Source organism: Crassostrea angulata, chromosome 5 (genome assembly GCF_025612915.1).
Source record: "Crassostrea angulata isolate pt1a10 chromosome 5, ASM2561291v2, whole genome shotgun sequence".
In the NCBI taxonomy this organism is placed as follows: Eukaryota; Metazoa; Mollusca; class Bivalvia; order Ostreida; family Ostreidae; genus Magallana; species Magallana angulata.
The window spans coordinates 21,576,816-21,600,785 of NC_069115.1; the positions used below are offsets into that span (position 1 = coordinate 21,576,816).

The 23,970-nt window shown below is 32.9% G+C and overlaps 1 protein-coding gene and 2 pseudogenes across 1 annotated transcript; all 3 read right to left on the bottom strand.

Annotated features, from left to right (window-relative positions):
* Positions 1 to 1,889: 1,889 nt before the first annotated feature.
* LOC128184167 (uncharacterized) lies at positions 1,890 to 3,552 on the bottom strand (annotated as a pseudogene).
* Positions 3,553 to 6,041: 2,489 nt separating this feature from the next.
* Positions 6,042 to 12,413, bottom strand: LOC128184170 (uncharacterized). Its single transcript, XM_052853536.1, has 6 exons — positions 11,960 to 12,413; positions 11,399 to 11,486; positions 7,326 to 7,499; positions 6,853 to 6,935; positions 6,623 to 6,698; positions 6,042 to 6,325 (listed from the first exon to the last, which is right to left on the bottom strand). Exons 1-6 carry the CDS (start codon positions 12,242 to 12,244, stop codon positions 6,117 to 6,119), a joined length of 915 nt encoding a protein of 304 aa, XP_052709496.1. The 5' UTR covers positions 12,245 to 12,413; the 3' UTR covers positions 6,042 to 6,116.
* Positions 12,414 to 19,419: 7,006 nt separating this feature from the next.
* Positions 19,420 to 22,448, bottom strand: LOC128185223 (putative nuclease HARBI1; annotated as a pseudogene).
* Positions 22,449 to 23,970: the final 1,522 nt, after the last annotated feature.

The window sequence follows — 23,970 nt, forward strand, 5'->3', positions numbered from 1 at the left end:
TTTTTTTCATGAAAATACCTACAAGAGAGTTTTGCCAATCACAAACAGTTTAAAGTACATGTAATGTAAAACACGGGCTCCATTTTGAAACAAATTGTCAGAGAGTTCCGAATGAAATCTGATTAACGTTTCACATGGTTTTCGCACGCTTTGCTCGAAATGATTTAAACGCATTGTCCGAAATTCTGCATGCTTTGTCCGAAACGCTAAACGGTTTACACGAAACGCTTCACGATTCACACGAAACGCTAAACGGTTATTACGAAACGTTTTTCGCACGTAAGTCGCACGCTTTTTTGTTGTTGTATAGTAGTACGTTTCAGGGTCTGTAAATTTTGTCAACACGCAACAATTCTAAATTGCACATTGTCTTCAAAAATTTACAAATATTTAAATAAAGAAGTTATCTTAGAGAAAAGGTTACGTGTTTTGTAAATGGGTTCGGTTTAAAAAAAACAAAACACAATTCCTGACATGACACATGAGTACATACTGTTTATTACAATGCTTGCTACCCTCTGAAAATTTAACTCGCCATTAAATATCTCATTTTTAAAGCGCTAAGCATAGCTCAGCGCTTTATTGTCGTTAGACTTCTACTTCCGGTGCAACGAATAACCGCCCCCTATGAGCAGACGTTTACATCATTTAAACTGATTAGGGAACCAGTTTCAGGAGCTTGTGCACATAACTGCACGGGCTAGTACGGGCTAATGTGAATTTATTGTACGGGGCTTACATACATCATTGCAGGGACTACCACGCAGTGATGAGGAAATATATTGCGTATACAGAAGCTGAAATGTTATATACATATATATTTTATACTAGTATACAAACAGAAGCTGTGTTAGCGCTTTCCAGTACTATCAGTACTTTGATTTAAATAATGTTTGTTACGATTACATAAACTGTGTGCGACAAATAGTTTTCCTAAAACATTTTCTTATTTTCTTTTTCAAAACACGTTTTATATGCAGACTTTCAATCACAACACGTTTTTATAACAAAAGCAGAACTGAAAGTTTAGTAATTATAATCGTTTGACACCATATCACATATGTTTTCAACTCGCAGCAACAACGGAAGACCTACTCGTGGCTTTGCCACGAGCTCTGCTCTAGTTGAATTAATATATTTTCTAAGGGGGTGGTATCATTGTTGAGTTTGCTCATTGTATCTCTAATTTGTATTTTGCAATTCAATGGTGGACTGTTTCGTTTTATGAAATGGCTTAAGACATGGTAATTATTTTCCAGGATGCCAAATATGAATTGAAATCAGCATTATTGTTTGTTTAATTCTCAGTCATCAATAAGGTATATCATTCAATTTTGTCATACAAATATTTGTTTTTTTATGTTTGCCAAATGTTCCTATTTATGTTTTTATTTCAGTAGTAGATGGTTTTGTTTTAGAAAATGATCTATGATCATTACATTTTCCAGATGGAAAATACATTCTATTTTTTGTTCAGTTATTTTTTTTACCTTGCTCCGAAGGAGAGTGATTTACTTTTTTACACGTCTGCTTTTCTGTCCGTAACAAACTTTTCGTTGCAGTGTAATTAGATATATCAAATATGATGGCTTCTTATTAACTTATGACTGTTTATTTTCACAATTGAATTTTCGAACAAATTTTTGTCACAGTTTTTTCACCAAGTACCCATTGCAGAGTTTTGAAATTTTGAAACGGACAGCCATATGGTGGGAATGGAACAAATCCGACCTCAATTTCCTGTTAATTTTGACTTTGGTTGTTTATTATGTATTTACATCATAGCAGGGCTATTGGTAATGAGCATTAGCTCACATATTTTTTGATTGTTATGAAAACATAAATATTGTTTGTTGTTTTATTGTTGTTTTGGAAAATGAAAACGTAAACAATATTCATTATTTTATTGTTATTTTTTATTGTAAAATTTAAAGTAATGGTATGAATGCAACTGTCAGTTCCAGCGTTTGAGAGAGACTGTTTCATCAAATACACTTATGGTAGTCCTGCCATAATTTGTAGTCTTCTGTTAATCCCATTCACATCATTTCTAAATAAGTTTGGATAATTGTTTGGATGACCGTTTCCATCTTCCTCAATGAAATTTTCTACATCATCCTTGTGTATAATGCACAGGTTGTGCAAGATGCATCCTGAAACTATGATAGAAACAATATCTTCAGGTTTATGAACAGGTATTTCTCTCAAACGACGAAATCGCCCTTTAAGATGTCCTATACAACGCTCTACAACCTGTCGTCCTGACGATAATACACGGTTGAAGCGTCTTTGTTGTAAATTCAGTCTGCCATTATCCCTGAATGGGGTCACAAGCCATGGCTTTAGCGGATATGCACTATCACCTATGATGAGTTTATCGGGGTCAATACAGCTGCCAGCTTCAGCTCTGGTAAACAGCTCGGAATTCCGCAATACTCTTGCATCATGGGTACTTCCAGGCCACCCAGTGTAGATGTTAGTTAGAAGAAGGGTGTCGTCGCACACAACCTGCAAAATCTCCATTGATATGCAACTTGTATAAAAAAATTTACAGAATTATTTCCGTATTAATACCGATTTTTATTTATATATTTAATTTTTTAAAAATCCTATTTTTTAAAGAATTTTCAAAGAAAGCAAATACCTGAAGCTGCATAGAGGGAAACGATTTTCTGTTTATGTAATCGGGATCTCCTCCAGGGCAGGAAGATAGGCGAATATGTGTTCAAGGACACCAACTGTGTGAGGAAACATGTAGTTCAGCTGAAACCTTGTAGCGATGACTTGTTGCTCAGCAGAACTTGGCCATCTGATTACCTGGTATTTAAATAAGATAATAAAAACTTTAAATTCTTTTACATGTGTACAATTTGAATGATGTTAACTTCAGAACTCTGCTTTCGAAGCTTTTTGTACATAAGCTGTATTCATTGTAATTAAAAAGTGCTAACATAGTTGTTATCACATTTCAAATTACAGTGGTACATTAATTTGTAAGTTCTACTTTTATACAAACATTAGCAAGACACTCAATTATGATTCTGCAGGTTCTCCCAATAATTCTATGCACAGTTGCAAGACCAACATTGAAGCACAGGCTAACTTCTCTCATGGACTCGGTGTTGGCCATGTAAGACGCAAATATTAACAGCTGTTTGGTAGGTTCGGTCTCGACCAGTCCTCCACAGTGATCTGAAGCTAGCCTGTGTCCAATGTGTACAAGGATTTCCTCGAACATCTCTCTGCTTAGGCGAAAGTGGTATTTAAAGTCGCATGAATTAAACTGGGGTATAATAATATCTTCGGCAAACCCTGTTATCCGAAATATGGTCGCCTGGAAGCAAACTGACTCTGGGCAATAAGATGCCCTATTGTCGAATTTCTGAGACTCCAAAAGTGTACAATGTCATGGTCATCGTCAAAAAAATTCTCCAGAATAATATATAGCACACCTAAGGTAGCCATGACAGTACACTACTCGTGTAACTCTAGTAGTCAGCTGTTAGTTCGGTTGAAAACCACGTGTAGATGTAAACATCCGGTCATGTGATGACCTACTCGAGTGCGTACTCGAGTATGAACCGAAGTCGCTCATGGCTATGATTTTATTTAGCAACCCAATGTTTATATTTTCAACCACTCTACACGTGGTTGAACACGAACGATAACCCTATTTGAATATTATCGTTTAATGTAAATAACCGCTAGTTGGTGAAATAAAACATACAGCTTAAAAGGTTTTCATGTTTTAACATAAATCCGAGTAGGATATGATATGAAAAACGACCAGTACTTACGTATTTTGAGAAAATTATGCGAACACTTATACTTCCGCTCGAAATTTCACAGGAACTGAACAAATCTCAGTGAAGTCTCGTGAACTTTCATTCGAGCACCTCTTGATTTATTATATTATGATTTATAATATTATTATGATATATATAACGATAAAGAAAACATTCCGAACACATTAGCAGGGGTGTGACAGCCTGGAAAGAAAAGTTGAACGGTCTGCAGAACCACTTTGCACCTGAACACAACTTTAATGCCGGGATCATCCGCATGCTGCATGATAAGACACTATAATCAAGGACGTCAGCTCGCACGGTGGCAAGAATAAAGAACGCCCTACAGCCATGATTTGCGCCAATATGGAGAGAAATGATAAGATACCTCTTCTTATCATCTGAATATCTGCCAACCCACGCTGCTAAAAAAACATGCGGATCTTTCATGTAGATAATCTGACCAACAAGAAAGCCTTGATGACCGGAGAGATCTTCACAACCTTGGTCAAGCAGCTAGTTAAGGAGATGAAGAGAAAGAAGACGAAAATAGTCCTGCCACCAAACACAATATCCAAAACCCAGCCTGTTGACCAAAAAATTATCTAGAACCTTGAAGTTCACTAGAGTTCTACTGTGCTACATTTCTGCCGTCAACAGTAAAGAGATGTTGCGCATCTCTTTTTTTTTTTTTTGGATGCCTTGACATATTAATCAAGCCTGGAACACCTACCATGGACGAAGGTGTCCGAGCCTGCGATATTATCAACGCCTATCTACAGAACCAGAAGTGTGTGATCTTGTGAGCAGATACATCTTTAGCCGGAATTCACCCCATCAATCCCGTATTACAAACTTTTTTTTAGTGTCTGCAGCGTAACAAGAAAGTGACTGTGTTTGAAGCGCAAGCTTCATCATACCAGAGACATAATTATATGTTTTGACATTTGTTTTGTGTATTTATTGAAAGAATGCGTGCCTAAATAATACAAGTTATTTATTTTGAACGCATGTCTTTGCTATTGTATGTTCATACTCAGTCTGTGAATTGATAAAATGTCGTTTTTATGTCACCGTAAATGCAAACGATATTTATAATGAATTAATATTATGACAATATCCGATATTCTTAGTTTATTCAATTTAAAACCACCTTACATTTAAAGAAAAATACATATAATATTCATTCTTTTAAATTATATCAAATATATTTGCAAACCATCTTGATCCGAAATATTCACTTGGAAAACACAGAGGAGCATCGATGTCAAAAGTCCAAGTGTAAATTCCAAGTGGCATTAAAATGTAGGGTGAATAATAACGTCCGGTAAGACTTATTTTTAAACCTTAAAAGCCAACCCGAAAAATTCCGCACTCTCTCGATCAAGATTTACCTCTCGTAGAAATACTTAACTATAAAATAACTTTTCACGAGATTTTTGTCTTCTTAATATTAGTTTAAAGCTTTAAACATGTATCTGAAAACTATAAAGTGATCTAGATCTTAAAAGTGATTTGACTCTTTAAAGTTTTTTTTTTTTTATAAAAGTTAAATACACTTTTTTCACAATTGTTTGTTAAGATAGGATGTTTGATAATTATAATAGGGCATGTACAAAAAATAAGGAGTTTTGTGATTGTAAGACAAGTCGATTCAATCAAACTTGTTTAAACAATATTGTCATCAAAATTATATTGTCTGCAAATGTTTTAACTAATTAGCCATGAATACAAACACTGTTTGCTTTGTATCTGATTTCCTTAATTGTCTTTTGTTTCTACAACAGACATATAATGTTTATTTTTTCACCCTTCTACATTCGAATTTTTATTTTAATTTGTAAATATTCGCACATTTAAATTAATTCTTAATAACGTACATGTACCAGGCTTAACCGTACAATCGTTTTAACTGTAGTAAAATATCAACAACACAATTACGTAAACGAGAAACTCACAAATTAGAGGCAAACTACTTCGCCAAAGAATTGAGGAAATGTGCAACAGTAGAATTCTCAAACTTATTTTTAGAGTTTTCCACGTGATTATAAAGCATCCCAAAAGATAACGATGTCAGATATTTGTACGATATAGGTATCTTCAATCAGAAATCTTTACATAGATATTGCACTTTATGAACAGTATTGGGTGATGACCACAAAATTAAGGCCTCTTTATACATGTAAGGCATAGCATAGCTATGCATGTCGTCAATTTTAGGAATTCATATTCGTTTAATAATAAATGTCAATGTAAAATTTTAAAATTTATTGACAGATTTTCTTAAGTTACACACTTTTTCAATAAAATGCTTTCTTTATCGCAAGTCCTTTACTTTTCACAAACAAACTGAAATGTAGATGTGCAAGAATAATCATGCCAGCCGCTGGATTCGTCTAGGACTGCACAGTTTTCACTTCCTCCGCCTCCTGGCTCCCCCGGTTGCCAGGCAGTGAATGTGGGCGCATTACGCGAGTTGTCCCAATACCAAGCGCCTTCTGAACCCTCGTCCGTCGCTCCCAACCATAGCTTTTGAGTCGCTAATAAAAGTAAAGTTTATATGCAAATTACATAAATTATTAACATTCTGATGAAATAGCAAATCAAAAAAAAAAATGAGAGATTTTCTTGAAAAAAAAAGAAGAAAATATGTTTAAGGTTCCGTACAAGGTTTGTTTTTTTCAATTAGTATATCATCAATGAATAAGTTGACAAAATTACAAAATATATATTAGATTATCCGAGTTTAATGAGATACATTAGTCTATCTAAGAAAGACACATCCATAAGAAATATTAACTGAAGGTACTTTTCGAGACTTTCGAAGGTTTTAATACCTTTTGACCTGATCCAGGTTTGCTCCTCCTGACTTCCTATCTCCATAAGATAAGCTTTCATGTCGGAGCAAATGTTCTGCGATACAGAAAAGCAAAGTTAACAATAAATTACTGACCAAAGTCTTTTTCATGAAAAAATTAATGATTTTTCCTCTAACATTTCAGAGTACTTAAATTTTATGCTTTATTTAGTTTTGTAGATTTTAAGCAAGTAAAAGGTTTAAACTTACCTTAGCATTACTCCAAGAGAGTACTTGATTAGTTACAAAACAGTAGCTTTGTCCAGCATAACTTTCCCAGGTGCCGGGACAATCTAAATATTAAAATATTACCGAATCGAAACATAGTTATAAAATCCAAGGAATACCTTTAATTTATTAAAACGCAAAGTGTTGCCAAAAACTTGTTAGATATTAATGTTGCTTGTGCATGAACGAGTTGGAGTATACATTCAGTACTAGTGAAGAATGTTCCACGACCTTTTTTACACAGTCATAATTAGCAATCATTTTTGTTTAGGAAACCTGTATATTAGAACAATTAATGCACAAAACTACATAATTTCAGTGAACGATATTTCAGCTTGAAAGGAATTTCAAAAATATATTTAGCCAATACCAATTCATTTAGTAGCATAATCAATTAACGTTTCCATAACACAAGTGACCGATTATACACGTATCTAATTAAATATACTTTATACCTAAATGACAACTGTAAACTGGAGTTTCCCATTTGTTATCTGGAAAACAGTGAATAACGTTTTTAATCCCTTCACCCACAAATCCAGGACTACAACCGTATGTTATTGATGATGGCATGTAAGTTCTGTACAGGACTATCCCATTTGTTATCACTGGTTCAGAATCTGTGCAAACTGCAGAAAAAGCACATTATAATGCATTAAAAAATTTGGAACAATTCTTATGTGAAGAGAAATTTTGTGTAGAGTATTCATAAAATGTCTTATTGTGTAGAGTATTCATAAAATGTCTATTGATGCATAACTTTTGCAATTCCTATCCTTTTTTACCAATAATACACGATTAGGTTTCGCGAACACATTATATTTTTCTTTGACAAAGCTATAATTATTTTCTAGTCTTAACCTTTCAGAAATGATTTTCAAATCTTATAATTATAATATTGCTTATACATGTATAATAGTTATGTAATAAGTGGGATATTAAATTTAATATGCAATCAGCAATTTGCAATCAGATATTGACGCACAATATGCAAAACGCTATAGGTTTTAATGATTACTTGCAACCCTAGAACACTTGTATACATGTAAATACATAGTTACCAATTTATATCTTTATACTTGAATTATCAATTTGCGGCAAAAGAAATTACTCATTCCAGATTTAGGATCGTGTAAAATCAAAACTGAAGAAAAAAATCCCCATATTTCAATTTTTCGAAATTGTTACATGAAGTTATTCACAGACAAGTTTATTAAGTGTTAGGGGAATCGATAATACACGTGGAACATACAGGGTTATTATGTACATATACATGTATACTACATTGTACGTTTGAGCATTGATTTTATAAAAATGGTAACATGTGTTTGTATATATGAAAATCTGTTTAAAATTTGACTCAAATAGAACAAAGACATGAACAGCAGATTCAATCATTGATACGACCTTATGACCTTGAAAGACATTAGAGTTAATCTCAAATATACAGCTTAGTAATGTACAATCATGCCAAAATGCATGTGTATACACTGGATATACCCTATCTCGACAGTTGGTGTCAAAAGTTGTGTGTGCACATTTTTACAAAGTATGTCTGCAAAAAAGTTATAACCAGATTTAAAATTAATCAAAATTCATTTGCCTTTTTACACAACTAATTGATATTTTGCATTAATATACTCTACTTCACAAAGCCAAGAGTACAGCAAACACCCCGTTATCAATACGCATTGTTGTGTTTTTGGTAGGGTCTCAATTATCTTGTATGCTAAGGACTTCAATTGACGACAAGTAATATTTTTTTTATTAGGCGAGATATTGTGCATATTGATAAATAAGTGAAAAAGAGGTGGTAAATCGACAAATTGTCAGTTTATCATTCACACACAATATTGTCTCACTCTCTCAAATTTCGCTACTGAATAATTAAAAATGGTATAATCGCTAAAACGCAAAACAGAAAATAATGAACAATGGAGCCACGTCGATGTATTAAAACATGCATAGAGATATATAAAAAACAAGAGAAATATTAATAGGCCATACTTCTAATATTCTTAATTTTAGTAAATCATTTCTGAATCTTATTTTTTGCCTTGTAAATTATTATAATAACTGCGGAAGTATCTTCTTTAAGCCTGTTTTAGTATCCGGTGTTCAGGCCTATAACGTTGAACGGAAAAAAACCAATGTACATTTATAATCTTTTCTTTGCAGTGAGATATAAATTGATGAATTAAGTATCATTTTAAAAGTTCCTCATTGATTTCAATGACAAACATATGGAACTTAATTGAAATAAACTTGAACAGTGAACAACTCAAACGGTACGTCATGTAATGAAGTACAGAATGAACAGACAAACACAAATTACATGTACATGCGTCATATAAAGGAAATAAGAGATAAAACACATTCATGAAACAAATTGTTTTTCAAGATGTCTCTTGTAGGAACATGTGTTTGAACTTTCTTTTAATATACAAAACACAAATACCGTGTAATACTATCAAAAGTTCATCTAATATGTTTTACTACATGTATCATGTTCATAATAACTCTTGTTCAACGGGACGCTTCATGAAATCAAACTTTCAAAGAGTTGCGTTTACTTAGTAAAACGTTTGGTTGAACGTGCTTAGTTTTATAATAGCTCCAAAATACACTCAGATACGTTCATCGAATGTAATTACTTGTGGTACAAACAAAACTTGTTACACAACCTTCTTGAAAATAATCAATTTGTCATTGTGGAGTTAAAGTGGAGAACGAGCCAGATTAATTTCTAAATAAATACATTTAGTTGAACCACGTCATACAATGTAAGTATTATTCAATCAAAATATATGGATTTAAATATATGGATTTAACTTTGATAAAGCTGTCTTACTTACCAGGCTTTAAAAAATGTGAATACTACAGCTACGTGTGAGACATTTTTGCAAGTTTATAGTCTAAACTGTCTAATATGCTAAGTATTAGGATATGTTTTTAATAATTGTAAAATGTGCGTTTTCAGCTTGAATTGTTGTAAACATTTTTTGAAAATAAAAATTTTTTTTAGATTAATATAAAAAAAAATCTGCCTCTCGTTGCAGTTTAACGAATCGAGTTTTTTGGTCATACCCAATCAATACTTATAATTTTATCTCATAATTAAAATGCCACCACTTTTTTTACTTTTAGCATACTTTTCTGTCTTAGATTATAACACCCTGGCGGTATTGCACATACAGTATGTATATAAACTGACTGCATAACAAGAAACGCTTGTATTTTTTTTTTATCCTTTTTCTATGTTCCGGGAATTTTCATTTTAATTTTCATAACGAGCTTGAAAACACACCAGTTCAGAGAGTATTTTAAAGATAAATATGTTCATATCATAGCAAATCACTACATGTATCTCAACTAACTGGAGATTAACTGAATAAGTTTTGGTGATTCAAAACACAACAAGCACATGTAAGTTTTCTAACATATTTTACAATAAAAAGGTATCGTCTTGTTTTAAAAAAAAACTGTGATTAAACAACTATTTGTCGAATCAGTTGTTGCTCTCCCGAGCAATATTGATGAATTGTTAATCGAACAATTTGGTCTTTTTTGGTAATTATACTTCATACCCGAGGAATAATCAGGTCTAATAGTAAAACCATCGCTCTCAGTTTGCCATTGAGTATGTGTATTTATTAAGAAAGGCAACACAAAGTGACGGAAACGGTTACCTGGGGCAGACTATAATACTAGTTCACTGTACCTATTGAAATATTCTTTATGCCTTTTAATAAAATCACTTTCTGGATCGGTCTGATAAATGCCGATCTTTATCATTTTATTCATCTAGAATGGCAATGGAGCTTGCTGTTTTTTAGAGGTACGTCTCATAGCTTACTCAACTCCATAATCTATTGAAACATTTTTTCTCGTTTGACAGCTGATCTTTTCGAATATGGCTCATAAGTTTGGCAGATAGTAACCATTACGGTAGTGAAGTTGTCCAACAGAATTCAAGGCGACAATTTTTAAGAGCGCATGGGGCAATTTTGATTACTTTTTAAAACAGCTTAATGTTGTTAAGTGTTTATAACTTCAAAGATCCGTAGCCTTTTTCAGCTTATATGCCATAATTATTTAAACAATATAGTGATAATTAACTACAAATAAATAAATAATTTGTCTACCGTTATAATTATAATATAATTTCGAAACTTTCTAATTTCAATATTTTCTCCTATTATATACTGCACTACTATAGAAGCTTTCAAATTTTTAATATCATACCTTAAGGAGGTTTAGTGGTCAACCAAACACCCATCATATCTAAGTAAACTTAAATTCTTATAAATGGTTTTTAAGCAATAAGCTTTTATTTGGTAAAGACAGATTCCATAGATTTGAATTTGAAATTTGAATGGTTTTTTTTTTACTAAATCTTTATACAGAGCACTTCTTTTCAAGGAGATCTATAGGGTCTAAAATGACCCCAACAATATAGTCATCTTAATCTAGTTTTACCACCAAAAAAAAGTACCAAAAAAAAAAAACAATGAAAAAGTTCTCTTACCAACAGGAACGCAAACAAAGGTGTCGAACGCTGTTCGAACACACCGAGAGTCAGCATTGCAGGTTTCAGCTCCACAGACTTTATTAATCTAGACAATTAATATAAGAAAAGCCACCAGATTAAAACAAAGTTGTAATAGGTTTTGAAAAAAAAACATCGCCTGCCTTTTTAAAGAAAAGTAATTTTTTTTTGAAAAGCTCCAAAACTAGCAATATGATTTATTTTTATGAATTAGACAAATAACCATAACAAAATATTCTCATTTCTGCATAAACGGGTCTTTCTTGAAGGGTTTATTTAGCATTGAATTTCAAACAGTTTTTTTTGTTTCTTGGAAGGGTATAAACGGCTCTTTAGTGATCTCCCTAAGCTGAAATACATATCCGGATTAGCACATCATTATTACTTTATTACCATTGCATACTTGTTGGTTTTCTTTTGGAATAACATTTGTAAAGATTTATAATATTTACTGAGTTTGGTCGCGTTATATATTGCGCACGTTGAACGTGATTAGAAAAAAAAAATACAATTACAATAACAAAACTACAGTGCACTTACAGGACGAGGTATTTCATGGTAGACGTATTCATCGTCGTTGATCCAAGAAAGAGATTCGGTTTTCCACCCACTGTTCAACTCACAAACAAAATGCTTCAAATTGTAGTTTAAAGATGAACACATAACATATTTTTCACATTCCGATAAACACATCTGCACTCCGAAGCTATTAAAAACCATGAAAGGAGTTGCTGGTAGTTTCTGTCCGATTTCAAAACTTTGCGCCATGGTTTTTGACTGCAACGTGCATACGAATAAAGCAACAAAAAATATCTCTTTAACCATTTCCGTTATAACGTGCTTAACATTGAGGTAAATGGATGTTGTACATGTAAATCAAATACAATGTTAAGAACAGAATTAATAACCACAAATTATGTCTCTAGCAAGACTTGGCAAGCAAAGAAGGTATCCTAATTGGCCCTTGTCATCAATATGAATGAAATTTTACTAGTTTTCGGTCAGATTGACAGTCAATTTCAATTCGAGACCAAATTGTTTCTGTTCAAATAACGGCACATATCATTTTCATTTAAATATCAATTCTAAATTGAAAAAAAGTCGATGAAACCCATTACGTTGATCGCTAAACAAACACGTAGCCTTTTAATCCCGAAAAAATGGACCCAATACTTGCCATTTAAGTCAATCCTTTGTTTTCATGAGGTGTGGGCTATTAATGTATTTTGATTAAATTGTTTATTATGTACGCTTTAACTTAATTGCTATCGTCAGAGCGCTTTTTATAAGACTGTTTACAAACCTCATTTGAAGTTTGTATATGAGCAATTTGACATATTTAAAAATCAAATGTTCATTATATTTACTCATTACGGCATCATGTTTGGATAAGACAGTAGTGGTTCTTGACCATTGTCGCAATTGAAAGGACACAGAAGGAGAGTTAGAAAATGTTTTCGATGAACATATTTACATGTAAATCAATCAGGACTGACTTATAAATAAACATATCGATTTCTGCAGAATAAATGCTCTTTTTGTCAATGTAACAACACAGTCGGTTGTATGGTAAACCAGTGAGAATTGTTTAGTAACATTCCTCCTAATTAAATATGTTTCCACTGCTCAATTATTATTGTTTCCATTTAGTGTTATTCCTCGGTCGAATGACTCGAATGACAAAGGACTTTAAATGTATCATGACGCACATACTACTTTAAAGGGGCATGGTCACAATTTTTCTCAAATTCTATTTTTCTGTTTTTAGTATTTACAATGCTTTAGAAATGCATTTCTAATGATCTCATAAAATTTGAGAGTCATTCGTAGAGTTATACGTAAGATGGGGCTCACAGTTCTCTGTCATGTGAACAAAGCGCGTGCCCTGTTTTTGTTTACATAGGTTCAATATACCAGTAAAAACATCTTTTTCCAGCTTATTTGTCTATCTGTTTATTAATTTTAAGCATAGAAAAGCAATTCCTAACGTTTAACACATTCGATTTAGGTTTTTAACTGGAATTTTCACTTCAACGTTCAAAATGTAAACAAACGCTTTGTTTTTTTCAAGCTCTGTAACTCGCTTATCACTCAACAAATGACAGTCAAATTTCGGTTGCCTATTAAAAATGCCTTTCTGAAGCATTGTAAATATTAAAACTAGAAAAATAATTTTCGATTAAAATCGTGACCATGTCCCTTTAAATGGTACTCTTAAAATTATTGTTTATTTTTAAAAAATTTAAGTCTTAGTGTAGACGGGTATACATTTAATAAGTGTTGTCACGATGGTCGATTTTTAATTGATGATCAGTTGGAAAGGTTGTTGATTTACATGCATGTACAATAATCGATTTGATATTTCAATCGCTCTATTAATATAGCATTATTCATGTTACTATACATATCATTTTTTCATTTTCATTGAAACGAAAACTGTTGAAAACGGTTTTTTTGTTAATCCCAGAAGATACCAATTTTGTATGTAACACCTTAATTAATAAAAATCAAAGTACTGACGGGAATTGATTTTATCGATTATCATTTATTTTAAAATTAACTTAGCTTGCGTGGCAATTAGTTTCTAGTCGGTATTTAAATTACGCACTTTTTTATAATATGAATTTTAATTAGACTTTTCAGACAAGAATTTAGAGAAACTCCATATGAATCATGCTGTGTAATATTTAAAGATAGATTTTAAACTATGTATTGTAATCGAAACAATTCTTAAATTTGTATGGACTCAAGCACTATTGATATTGAACTCCAGGGGCTCGTTTTACAAAGATTCGTAAGTCATAAGTATTAAATATTCCTAACTTACGACAAAGCGTAAGACCGTTTTATGAAACTTGCCTATCTGCATGTCGTAACTCCTAAATCGCAACTTTCCTCGTAAGTCATAAAGGAACTCTTTAGTCTTAAAAGTTATGAAAGTAGACTTGGATACCGTGCGATCCAAGACGCGATGACGCGCAGACGGTATATTTCCGAAATGACAAGAAAAGAGAATTGGAGACAAGAAGAAATATCTGCCCTGGTTGAGGGTGTTAGCGACCGCCTCGAGGTAATAAAAGGAAAATTTTCCCCTTTTATTACCTCAGAGAAAAAAGCCAACGCATGGGAGGAAGTATTGGAAAGGTATATCATATTTTTTTTCTGGAATATTATAACGTTATGTTAAAGATATAGGACTAGCATAGTAAATCTTATGTCTGTATAAATAAAAAAAATGTCTTTTTGCATTAAAAGTTTTTAATATATATTTATATTTCCATCCCCTTACCCGATTTTTTTTTTTAAGGGGAAGGGAAATTGAAAAGAAAAGATATCATACATATGAAATTGCTAAACAAGTATAGATATTTTTCAGATGTGAGAAATATGACAAAAAATTAGATTCACTCTGTAATTGGTTGTGGCAATATTGATTTTTCATAAAAATTAGATATCTTTGCTATAGCCGTCGGCACTGTTTTGGAATTTATAATTTCACTCTAAAAATATCAACCAATCGGATCGGGGAAATCCCGTAAACCTCCACACAAAAATGGTGGTTTGCGTAAAGTTGGATTGAATAGCGCTTTTGATGTGTTTTAAAACTGAAACCGATATGAAATGATATGAAATGAATTTCCTGCATTTATGATACAGCGATTTATGATGGCTTCGAAGACTTATGTCTTTAACGTTTAATGGATTACCGCGTGAATATTATCGGATCAGGAAAAAAAAAGAGGTAAGTGTCGTAAGACAGTATCGTTCATATTTAAAGCGTGCACGTATTTTTGCTTTCAATGTAAATGCCTGCAGCTTTACACAGCGAGATGTCAAAAGTATCAAAAAGAAGTGGATAGACATTCACAGCAAAACCAGAAAAAGAGAGGAGAAGAGAGCATAAAAAGACCGGGGGGGGGGGGGGGGGGGGTCCACCTCCACTGAGCTTGAAGCCATTGGAAGATAAGGTATACATTTAATGAAGCACATTTATATGTTTTGATTATTGTTTTTAATTTTATGATAGTGATTTTATACATATATATGGCAGCTCAAGACACTCAAAGGGCAAGAGCAGTTGTAGGATGATGGTACAATCATGTAAATAAACAATGTGCAGCTGGTACATGTATGTTCGATAAATAGTGAATGTACAAGTAGCAATGAGTTGTACGTTAGAAAGGACAAAAACAAAATTATTCGTATATACCCACATGCATCAGTATTTATTTGCTTAATATTGGTAATTTATATTATATGTTTATTTTACTTAAGGATTACGTTTACTCAGGAGCGAAAAAAAATCCACTAATAGGAACGAAAAACTACCTATTGTTCATTGTAGCCCCACTTTTGTGGTGCTATTTTTCACTTTCAAATAACTAGGTCAATGACCTACTTTTTCTGCTAGTGACCTCTAAATGTTTTTTGAAAAAATTGTCAAAATTTGTCAAAATTGTCGACCATTTTCAATGTTTTCTTTATTTTTTAATTATTAAAAATAATAAAACAATTTGTAGATTATGAAATGATAAAATACGAATAGCTTTACTAATTTGATATTTGAATGAATCGTTTTAAGCTGATCTCTTAAGTTTAATTTAGTCCGAATTTCCTCTATCAATTTCTAAAATTGTACCCATTTTTGATCGAGTTTTACAAAAAATTGACTAATAGGAGCTCCAAACCATTGATTGCCTAAAACTGTTTTATTGTCTGTATTATGTTGTCATTAACATTATACAAGGTCAATGATCAAAGTTTCGAGATATTTTATTTTGAATCGATTTTATGTATTTTAAAGATTTTTCCAATCGCGTGCCAGCCAGTTATATAAATTTATAGACGAGTAAATGCAACCATAAAATATGTAAAATGATATGAAAAAACACATAAAAACTTAACTTTTGCAATTACACTGCAACAAAAAGATGTAAAGAGAAAATAAGAAAATGACAAAATTAGTCCGAATTTCCTCTGTTTAAATTTTAATCTACCTTTGTCGGAGCGTATCTTCCTCAAATAAACTAATCATGGATATCAATATTGATATTTGTTAATAACGTTGTTATTTTGTGTTTTTAAAACAACTTTGGAGTTCAGATTTTGAACTTTGTGAAAATATTTTTTGTAATCTCAAACCCTGAGTAAACGTAATCCTTAACAAAATGATGAGAAACTATAATACTGTGGAATCATCATTGTTTGTGGCTGACCAATGTTGGTGGGTTTTTTGGATAACCCTTGCCCACGAATTTACATCTCCACAAACCTATACACACAATCATTTGTTTATTATTAATTTAGTAAAGTTTGGCCACCTTCCAACACCCCCCCCCCCCAAATAAAAATGATTCTACAGTATTTGTATTACAAATCTTTATATAGTAGATATACATGTAAATATTGTACGAATTAACAAATGTATTGTGTGCATAATAAAACTATTGCTTATTACTCCTCATTGACTATATTGTAGATTGTTTCTATTTTCGATGATAGCATGGTGGTAGGGATAGAAGGTGGTTTTGACATCAGCGAGTGTGGAAGCAATGAGTTCCCTAAAGCCACATCTAATGGTATAACATGGTTTCATAAGTTTCTTTAAAATAATGAAAACAAAGGAAACCAAATGAATTAATAAACATTACTTAAAGTGTCATTTTTAAAAGCAGCCTTACTGTGGCATGGCTAGTGGCCTTAAAAGTTTATAAAAGTAAAGTGTGCTTACAATTTTTTTTTTAAACTTAATATTATATAAATATTTATTCAATCTTGATACTAATAATTCTTTGGGTTCATACTCAACATTTTTCATTAAGCAATCTGGGCTTGCTCCTTTGTATTGTACACATTATAAATGGAGTTGTTACATCAATGATTAAAATAGATTGTTAAGATCGATGAGCTTGATATATATTTTAAATGTTTGTATGGTAGGTACTTCCAAGTTCATATCAGCAGATGTCCCAAAACCAAGGAACTAATTCCTGAGACTCCTCCTCCCTCATTTGCTGGAGGTAAGCAAAGTAAACATTTATTTATTTATAGCATTGTGTGTGTGTCTTTGTACGATTTCCTAAAAAAAATGCTTTCAGTGCGTCTCAAATTTTTTTTCTTTTTCAAACATAAATATAAGTAATAAACAGCAATATTAAAAAGTTCACCAGGATATGAAGTTTGTTGGTACGTGATCAAATCTACTGAGCAACACTTCGAGCTCCACATGATTTGATCACGTGACCAACCAACTTCATATCCCGGTGAACTTTTTAAATTACTGTTTCTTTCTTAAATAAGATTGAAAATATGCATCACTTAGAGTACGGTATATACACCTCATATAGAATTTACTGGCTACGTTAAAATTAGATTATGTGAATTAATAACTGTATACATTTAAATCAAACAACTGCTCAGCGTGTGATTAAAACAGCAGTGTGATATTTGGTTTGTAACAAATGTGTTATGAAATTATGAAAAATAACAGTATGTAAAGGTTTTATTATATTCCTTTAATTGATGGGTGATAGAACATGTGGGTATCTGTCCATCATTCTTCTAAATGAAACAAGTCCCTGGAATAGGTACTAAACTGGCCATGTAGAATGGTGTACACCTGGAAAAAAAAATAGCAATGATTTTTATTGAAATATATTATTAGTGAAATGTTCAATCAGTTTAAAAATTATTAATTTCACTATTTATTTCCTAAAGGTACCATTATGCCAACTGGCTGTTCCACAAAGAGAAAAAGAAAGATCACTGTTGAGACAGCATGTACATCAGGTAGGGTAGGAGGAGGAGACTTGCATGTATTAAGGAGCGAAATGATGTCTTGTATGTATAGTTTGTTTTGTAAAGAAATTTTGTACATCATTTACTCATTGAAATGTGAATAATATAATCAATGTTGCCCTCAACTCCAGTCAATATTTGTATTATATTGTATAAAGAGTTCAACTATGGTACTATACAAATTATATTGAAACATTTCAACATGTATTTCTTAGATAACTCCAAGGCAGAGCTACTGCTTAACATCCAGAGAGAGAAACTGTAGCTTTAAAAAAGTCTGCTCGAGGTAGAAAAGAAGAAGTTGGATGTGCTTAAAGAGATCTGTGTTGAATTGAAAAGAAAAAACTGTTGCTGTTCCTATTCTTTTCAAACTCTTGAGCCCTTAGTTGAGCTTGAACCAGCATCTTGCTCAGTTTCACCAACTATCAAAGGTCTTGTTGTGAAAGAAATTTAATTTTGTCTGTGCAATGTAATTAGCCTTTTTTATACCATGTAAAGAGCTTTCCTGATGAATACTGCCTGTATGCCTGTCTCTCAATCTGTCTGTTTGTAAACTAAGGACATATTTTCCTTCTACTTTAGAACCCATTGGCAGTAAATATTATTATTGTATATTCTAAAATATTGAATTGAAGGGTCAACCTTTATGAAAGGGAGATAATCATAAAACTCGGTTAACATTTAAATAGGTGTCTTAAAGATATTCTTCTCAAGAATCACTGCACTAGCTATTCCGGTCTTAATAACATAGTGAAAATTATAAGAAAAAAATATGTAATGCCACATGATACACCAATTTAAAAATATTCCATAAGTGAGCAATGTGGCTCATTATTCTCTTGTATTGCTTGTTAAATTTGTTGGGTGATGGTATTTGTAAATCTTTATTTTTTAAATTTTCTGATGTTTTAAATTTTCTGATGTAATAGAGATCTTATGGTCATTTCATTAAGAGATGAAATAGATATTTTGTGATTTCATAGCATGGCAATTACTCTTGATTGTTTAATGACATTGCATTTTGCAATGGAAATTTTTTTAGTATCAAATCCAATGGTTAAAGTTACATTTGTGTTATACTTGTTTTACTATTGTTTTCATCTTGTGTTTAACTGTTAAGGTATGATGACATGATAACAATTATTTTTATAACCTTAATATATCTTGTTGTTTTCACTTGCAAGTATTTTGAACTTACTATTTCAAAAGCATTGAACCAGCCTCTTTCTGATCTGTTGAGCTACACCTGCACCGTTTGCTTGGAGATTGTTGATTTCCTCCTCACCCGGGTGCTGGATATCAAAGTCCACCTCTGGCATTGGCAGCCTGTCCTTGATGTGAAGCTTGAGGCATGCTACAACAGTCTTCATGCACTTTTGGGTGGCAAAGGGTAATACACCCCAAGTTGAATGTAAGCATTTGAAAGAAATCAAGGATTTAATATTAGCACTATTTTTTTAGAGTACATGTATTTAATAAGATGAGTAATAATATTTTTCATAGAGATGAGTCGCAAGAACACTGTCATTTCATGTCATCTCACCGAAATCTTGACTTGAGCACACCAAATGCTCTCTCCACCACAACACGGGTTCTGCAGTGAGCGCTGTTGTAGTTCACTGTCTTTTAATTAGTCGGGATGTTAATTGGTGTCATCAAGTATGACTTCAAAGGATAGCCTAGAATGCAGTTATATTTATGTAGTATGTACTGGCTAACTTGAGACATTCATGTGTAGAATGCTCAATATACTTGCCATATGTCATTTACTTATAATTCATACCTGAGTCTCCTAGAAGCCATCCATTGCACCCTTGGGCCAAGATGTGGTTCAGGTTTGAATTTATCGTGAACAGCACTAGGCCGTTTGCAAACCAAATCTATGAATCTTAAAAAAGATGGGTGAATAAGATGGGGCAAAAGCCCATTGGTTCAATCATGTATTTGCTATCAAATCCTTCTTAAATGATCTGATACAGTTTTTGAAAAGCAAAATAATTAACATCTTTTAATCTTATATTGATAGTATCAGTCTTCAAAGTGCAATACTATGAATAATGCTAACTATGGAACTTAATTGCTCTTTGAAATAATACCTTAGGGAAGCGTCAGAAACGGTCTGGACATTCAGAGCGTGAAAACCCTTCCTACAAACGTAGCTTGGCTCGTTTTCGAAGGGAGCCTGCATTTTTATTAAAGTTCCACCCACTGCGCCCAGCACATTGGGAAATCGGGCCTTTGAAAAGAACTCTGCTTTTGTTCTTCGGATTTCTTCCTCAGATGTGGGAAAAGAGATATTTTGCAGGCGGTGGCAGAGGGAGGTCAGAACTCTGTCCATTGCAATGCAAACACTAGATTTCGAAATTCCATGTAAATCCCCACACTCCGAATAGAATATTCCTAGCTTTTGTGAGGCATCTTATTGTGACAAGAACCTGTCAATAAAACAACATATTCTTAACCACCATAACTTTTCATTAATTATTTACATTACATACACAAATTCCATATGAATAATGTTTGGGGTAATATTGGCTTTGTGATTCTTTTAAGGAATTAGTGTTAACATATCACTATTTAAAAAGTATAAATGTAAAATTAATGTACCCTATTACTCTAATATATATTTCATAGCTGGGTGGTGCCCAAAATAGATTGTTTAATGAAATAACAAATGAGTTAATGGTGTTTTTTTTCTTCAAAATTACAAACTAACACCTCTGAAACTCAATCTACCAAAAAAAAAATGATATGCATAAACATGTATGAAAAAAAGTTTTGTATAATAATTCAGTTCACTGATTTTATTGAATATTTTTGGAAATCAGAAATAGCTCAACATCCAAGGAAATCTCTCTCTCTCTCTGGTACAAACTTATGATTTTATTTTTTGACTTGTGAAGACTTTGGTGTTTTTTCTATGTCAGGTGCTGGGGTCATGGGTAAAGTTGTACCATGTTGTTCCATGCATGGGCGTCGGAACCGGGGGGGGGGGGGGGGGGGGGGGCTAGAGGGAGGACTTTTTTTGCAAAGTTAGACCTTACCATTAGGGACATAGCATCATGACTCAGCACCCCCCCCCCTAATTTTTCTCGCAGCGAAGATATTTGTTCCTAAATTTACCTTGAAAGAATACCCCCCCCCCCCCCCCGGATTAGGATTTCCATAATATTGGGAATGGAATTAGGTTTTTTTTTCCTCAATATTTCTTAGGATTAGTCTAGCCCCCCCCCCCCCCCCACTTTCAATTTGCTTCCGACGCCAGTGCCATGTGTATAATCGATATCTAGTCGTTTCGGCATTTTCCCTAAATTAACCTTAAATCTGATTGGATCTTGCTAGTTTCGGTCCGACGTAGTTTCGGCCTATATATTTCTGGACGTCTCACTCTGGTTTTAATTGTTAATATTGGGCAGAACCATGACTTAGCATAAATCAAGACACGTTTATGTTGCGTTATTTTTTTTTTTGAAAAGATAAGTAATTTATAATTAACTATCGAAGAATACGAAGCTCGGCGTTTCACCATGACGCAAAAAAAAGGGATTAAAATATCTAATCCATCACATTCACCGAGATTTTATACATTTTATTGTATATGTATATGACCCATGAACCTCTAAACCTGAACATGAACCTATAAAAAAAATAGTGAAATCTGTTGGGGGGGGGGGGCAAACAACGTCGCTGATTTCATCACTTCATTACCTCACTCATTCGAAGAAAGAACACATTTCATGGTATAGTATGTAATTGTACTCTGAAGGTTGGGTTATGTAGGAATAATTGTTTTTTTCCAACCTGTGTTTAGACAAGTACGTGCATGTATTCATATTTATTTCGTGTTTGATCCGTGCCCGTGTGTTCAACGCCTATATATATATCCACAAGCACCGTTTTCGTGACGTCAAGCAATCAGGAAGTGACGTTATCAAATGTGGTGTAAATATTCGAAGGTGGAATGATTATGATGTGCGTTGTGATGATATTAAATGATAATGATACCTACTTGGATAACTGCAGGGATGGCCTTGCTTCTGTTGGTTGGCCTTTCCATGTCTTCTTTTACTAGATTAACGACTTCGTTTAAGTACCTTCTCGGAAGCCTGTACCTTTCTATAACTTCTCTGTCGTTAAAATAATCTAATGGATTGTTTCTATCTCTGAACACTCTTCTACCCCTTTCCTTTTCTCTTTCGTTAAGAACATCAAAAATAAACAAAGACGCCATTTTTTATAATTTTAGTATCCATAGCAACAACGATATATTCAGTGAATTGGACAAAACTTAGGACTTAGGGTAGCCTTCGGGTGGTCGTAGACTTACGGCCGAATTTCGTCGTAAGCCACAAGTCCCAAATCTTTGTAAAAGGGCCTTAAACCCTAGGTGTGGTCTTCCGACCAAATATATGACTTACGACCTTTGTAAAACGAACCCCAGTCTCGTTCAACCAGACGCTCAGCTGTCTCCGTTAATCTCCGACAAGCAAGAGAGCCTCTCTGTTTGTCGAAGATTTACGGAGAGAGCCAAGCGTTTGGTTGAACGAGACTATATTAAACTCTGGCGTAGGAATACATGAGACTACAAAAATATCTAAATTGTTCGTATTATATAAAATCTGACTATTTTCAAAGTGTTTATAGATAAGTTTCCTTGAAAAACAATGCTTCAGCATACATTACATCGAATTTTTCTATTATATTCAAGAACTAAGACTTGTCAGCGGTGTTGATTTGTGCTTAGGTCCAAACACTGTTTCACTTTTGGTTTGCCAGAGTAACTGCCAAAAACAGCATATGTCTTACATGTAATAGCATTAAAATGTAAATGCAAATAGCACAGATGACCAATTTATTTTAGATGCATATCACAGATTTAATTTCCTGCTCCATTTCAATGAATATAATACAATTTGTTACCGATTCGATTACTCATCAGTTTGTAAGAGACAACCGATTCTGATAATTACATGTAATAAATCATTATGCTTTTCAATCGATTTGCAACACCAGTTATATTTAAAAATCAAAGGTAATGATAAACATGTACTTTTTACATAACTTAAAAAACTTGTCATGATATGCCGATCTAAATGACGAAAGTACACATTTTACATGGAGTCAAATACGTACCCAATTGACATTCAAAAAACATTTCCTAAATCAATTTGTTCCTTATTTCTCGTGCATTTTGTGCATGAATCCGATCGACTCACTGCAACTTATTAACCCAGTGTCTTTATTCTTCGCTCAATCTGTATATTTTAAACATTATTCTCCAGTTGATGTATTATTTTGCTTTGATCACAGATTTATATGTTCAGTCATGCAGCGCATTTAAAAAACAGTTGTATTAATAACCCCTTTCACGTTCGTGTTGGTCGACTGGAAAGGCAATTTTCACTTTAAAACAGCATCGAAAACAGTAAAGTGTATGAATTAAATTATGAAAATACATATTATGTATAAGCCATTGGCATCTTACAAAATTATATATTCACATGTAATTGTTGTTTACGGTTTTCATATACATGGATCTCATATAAAATTTAATATATTTAATGTAATATTGATCAATATTTTTTTTATGACAAAGGGTATAAAATTTCAATGTACAAGTGTGCATTATGTCTGACTGGACCATACAATTAAGAATAGTTAAATCTTACAATAAGTACAATACAATCTTTTGTATTGTTTTGTATTTGTATATCGTCATAAACATTCTTTGTTTCACTGTCATTCATACCTTC

Coding starts and splice junctions, on each gene's coding strand:
- LOC128184170 (XM_052853536.1), bottom strand. CDS start 12,244: ATGGTTAAAGAGATATTTTTTGTTGCTTTATTCGTATGCACGTTGCAG. Junction 6,699..6,852: donor TCTCTTGGAGTAATGCTAAG/GTAAGTTTAAAC, acceptor TCTGTATCGCAG/AACATTTGCTCCGACATGAA. Junction 6,326..6,622: donor AACCTGGATCAGGTCAAAAG/GTATTAAAACCT, acceptor TACTTTTATTAG/CGACTCAAAAGCTATGGTTG.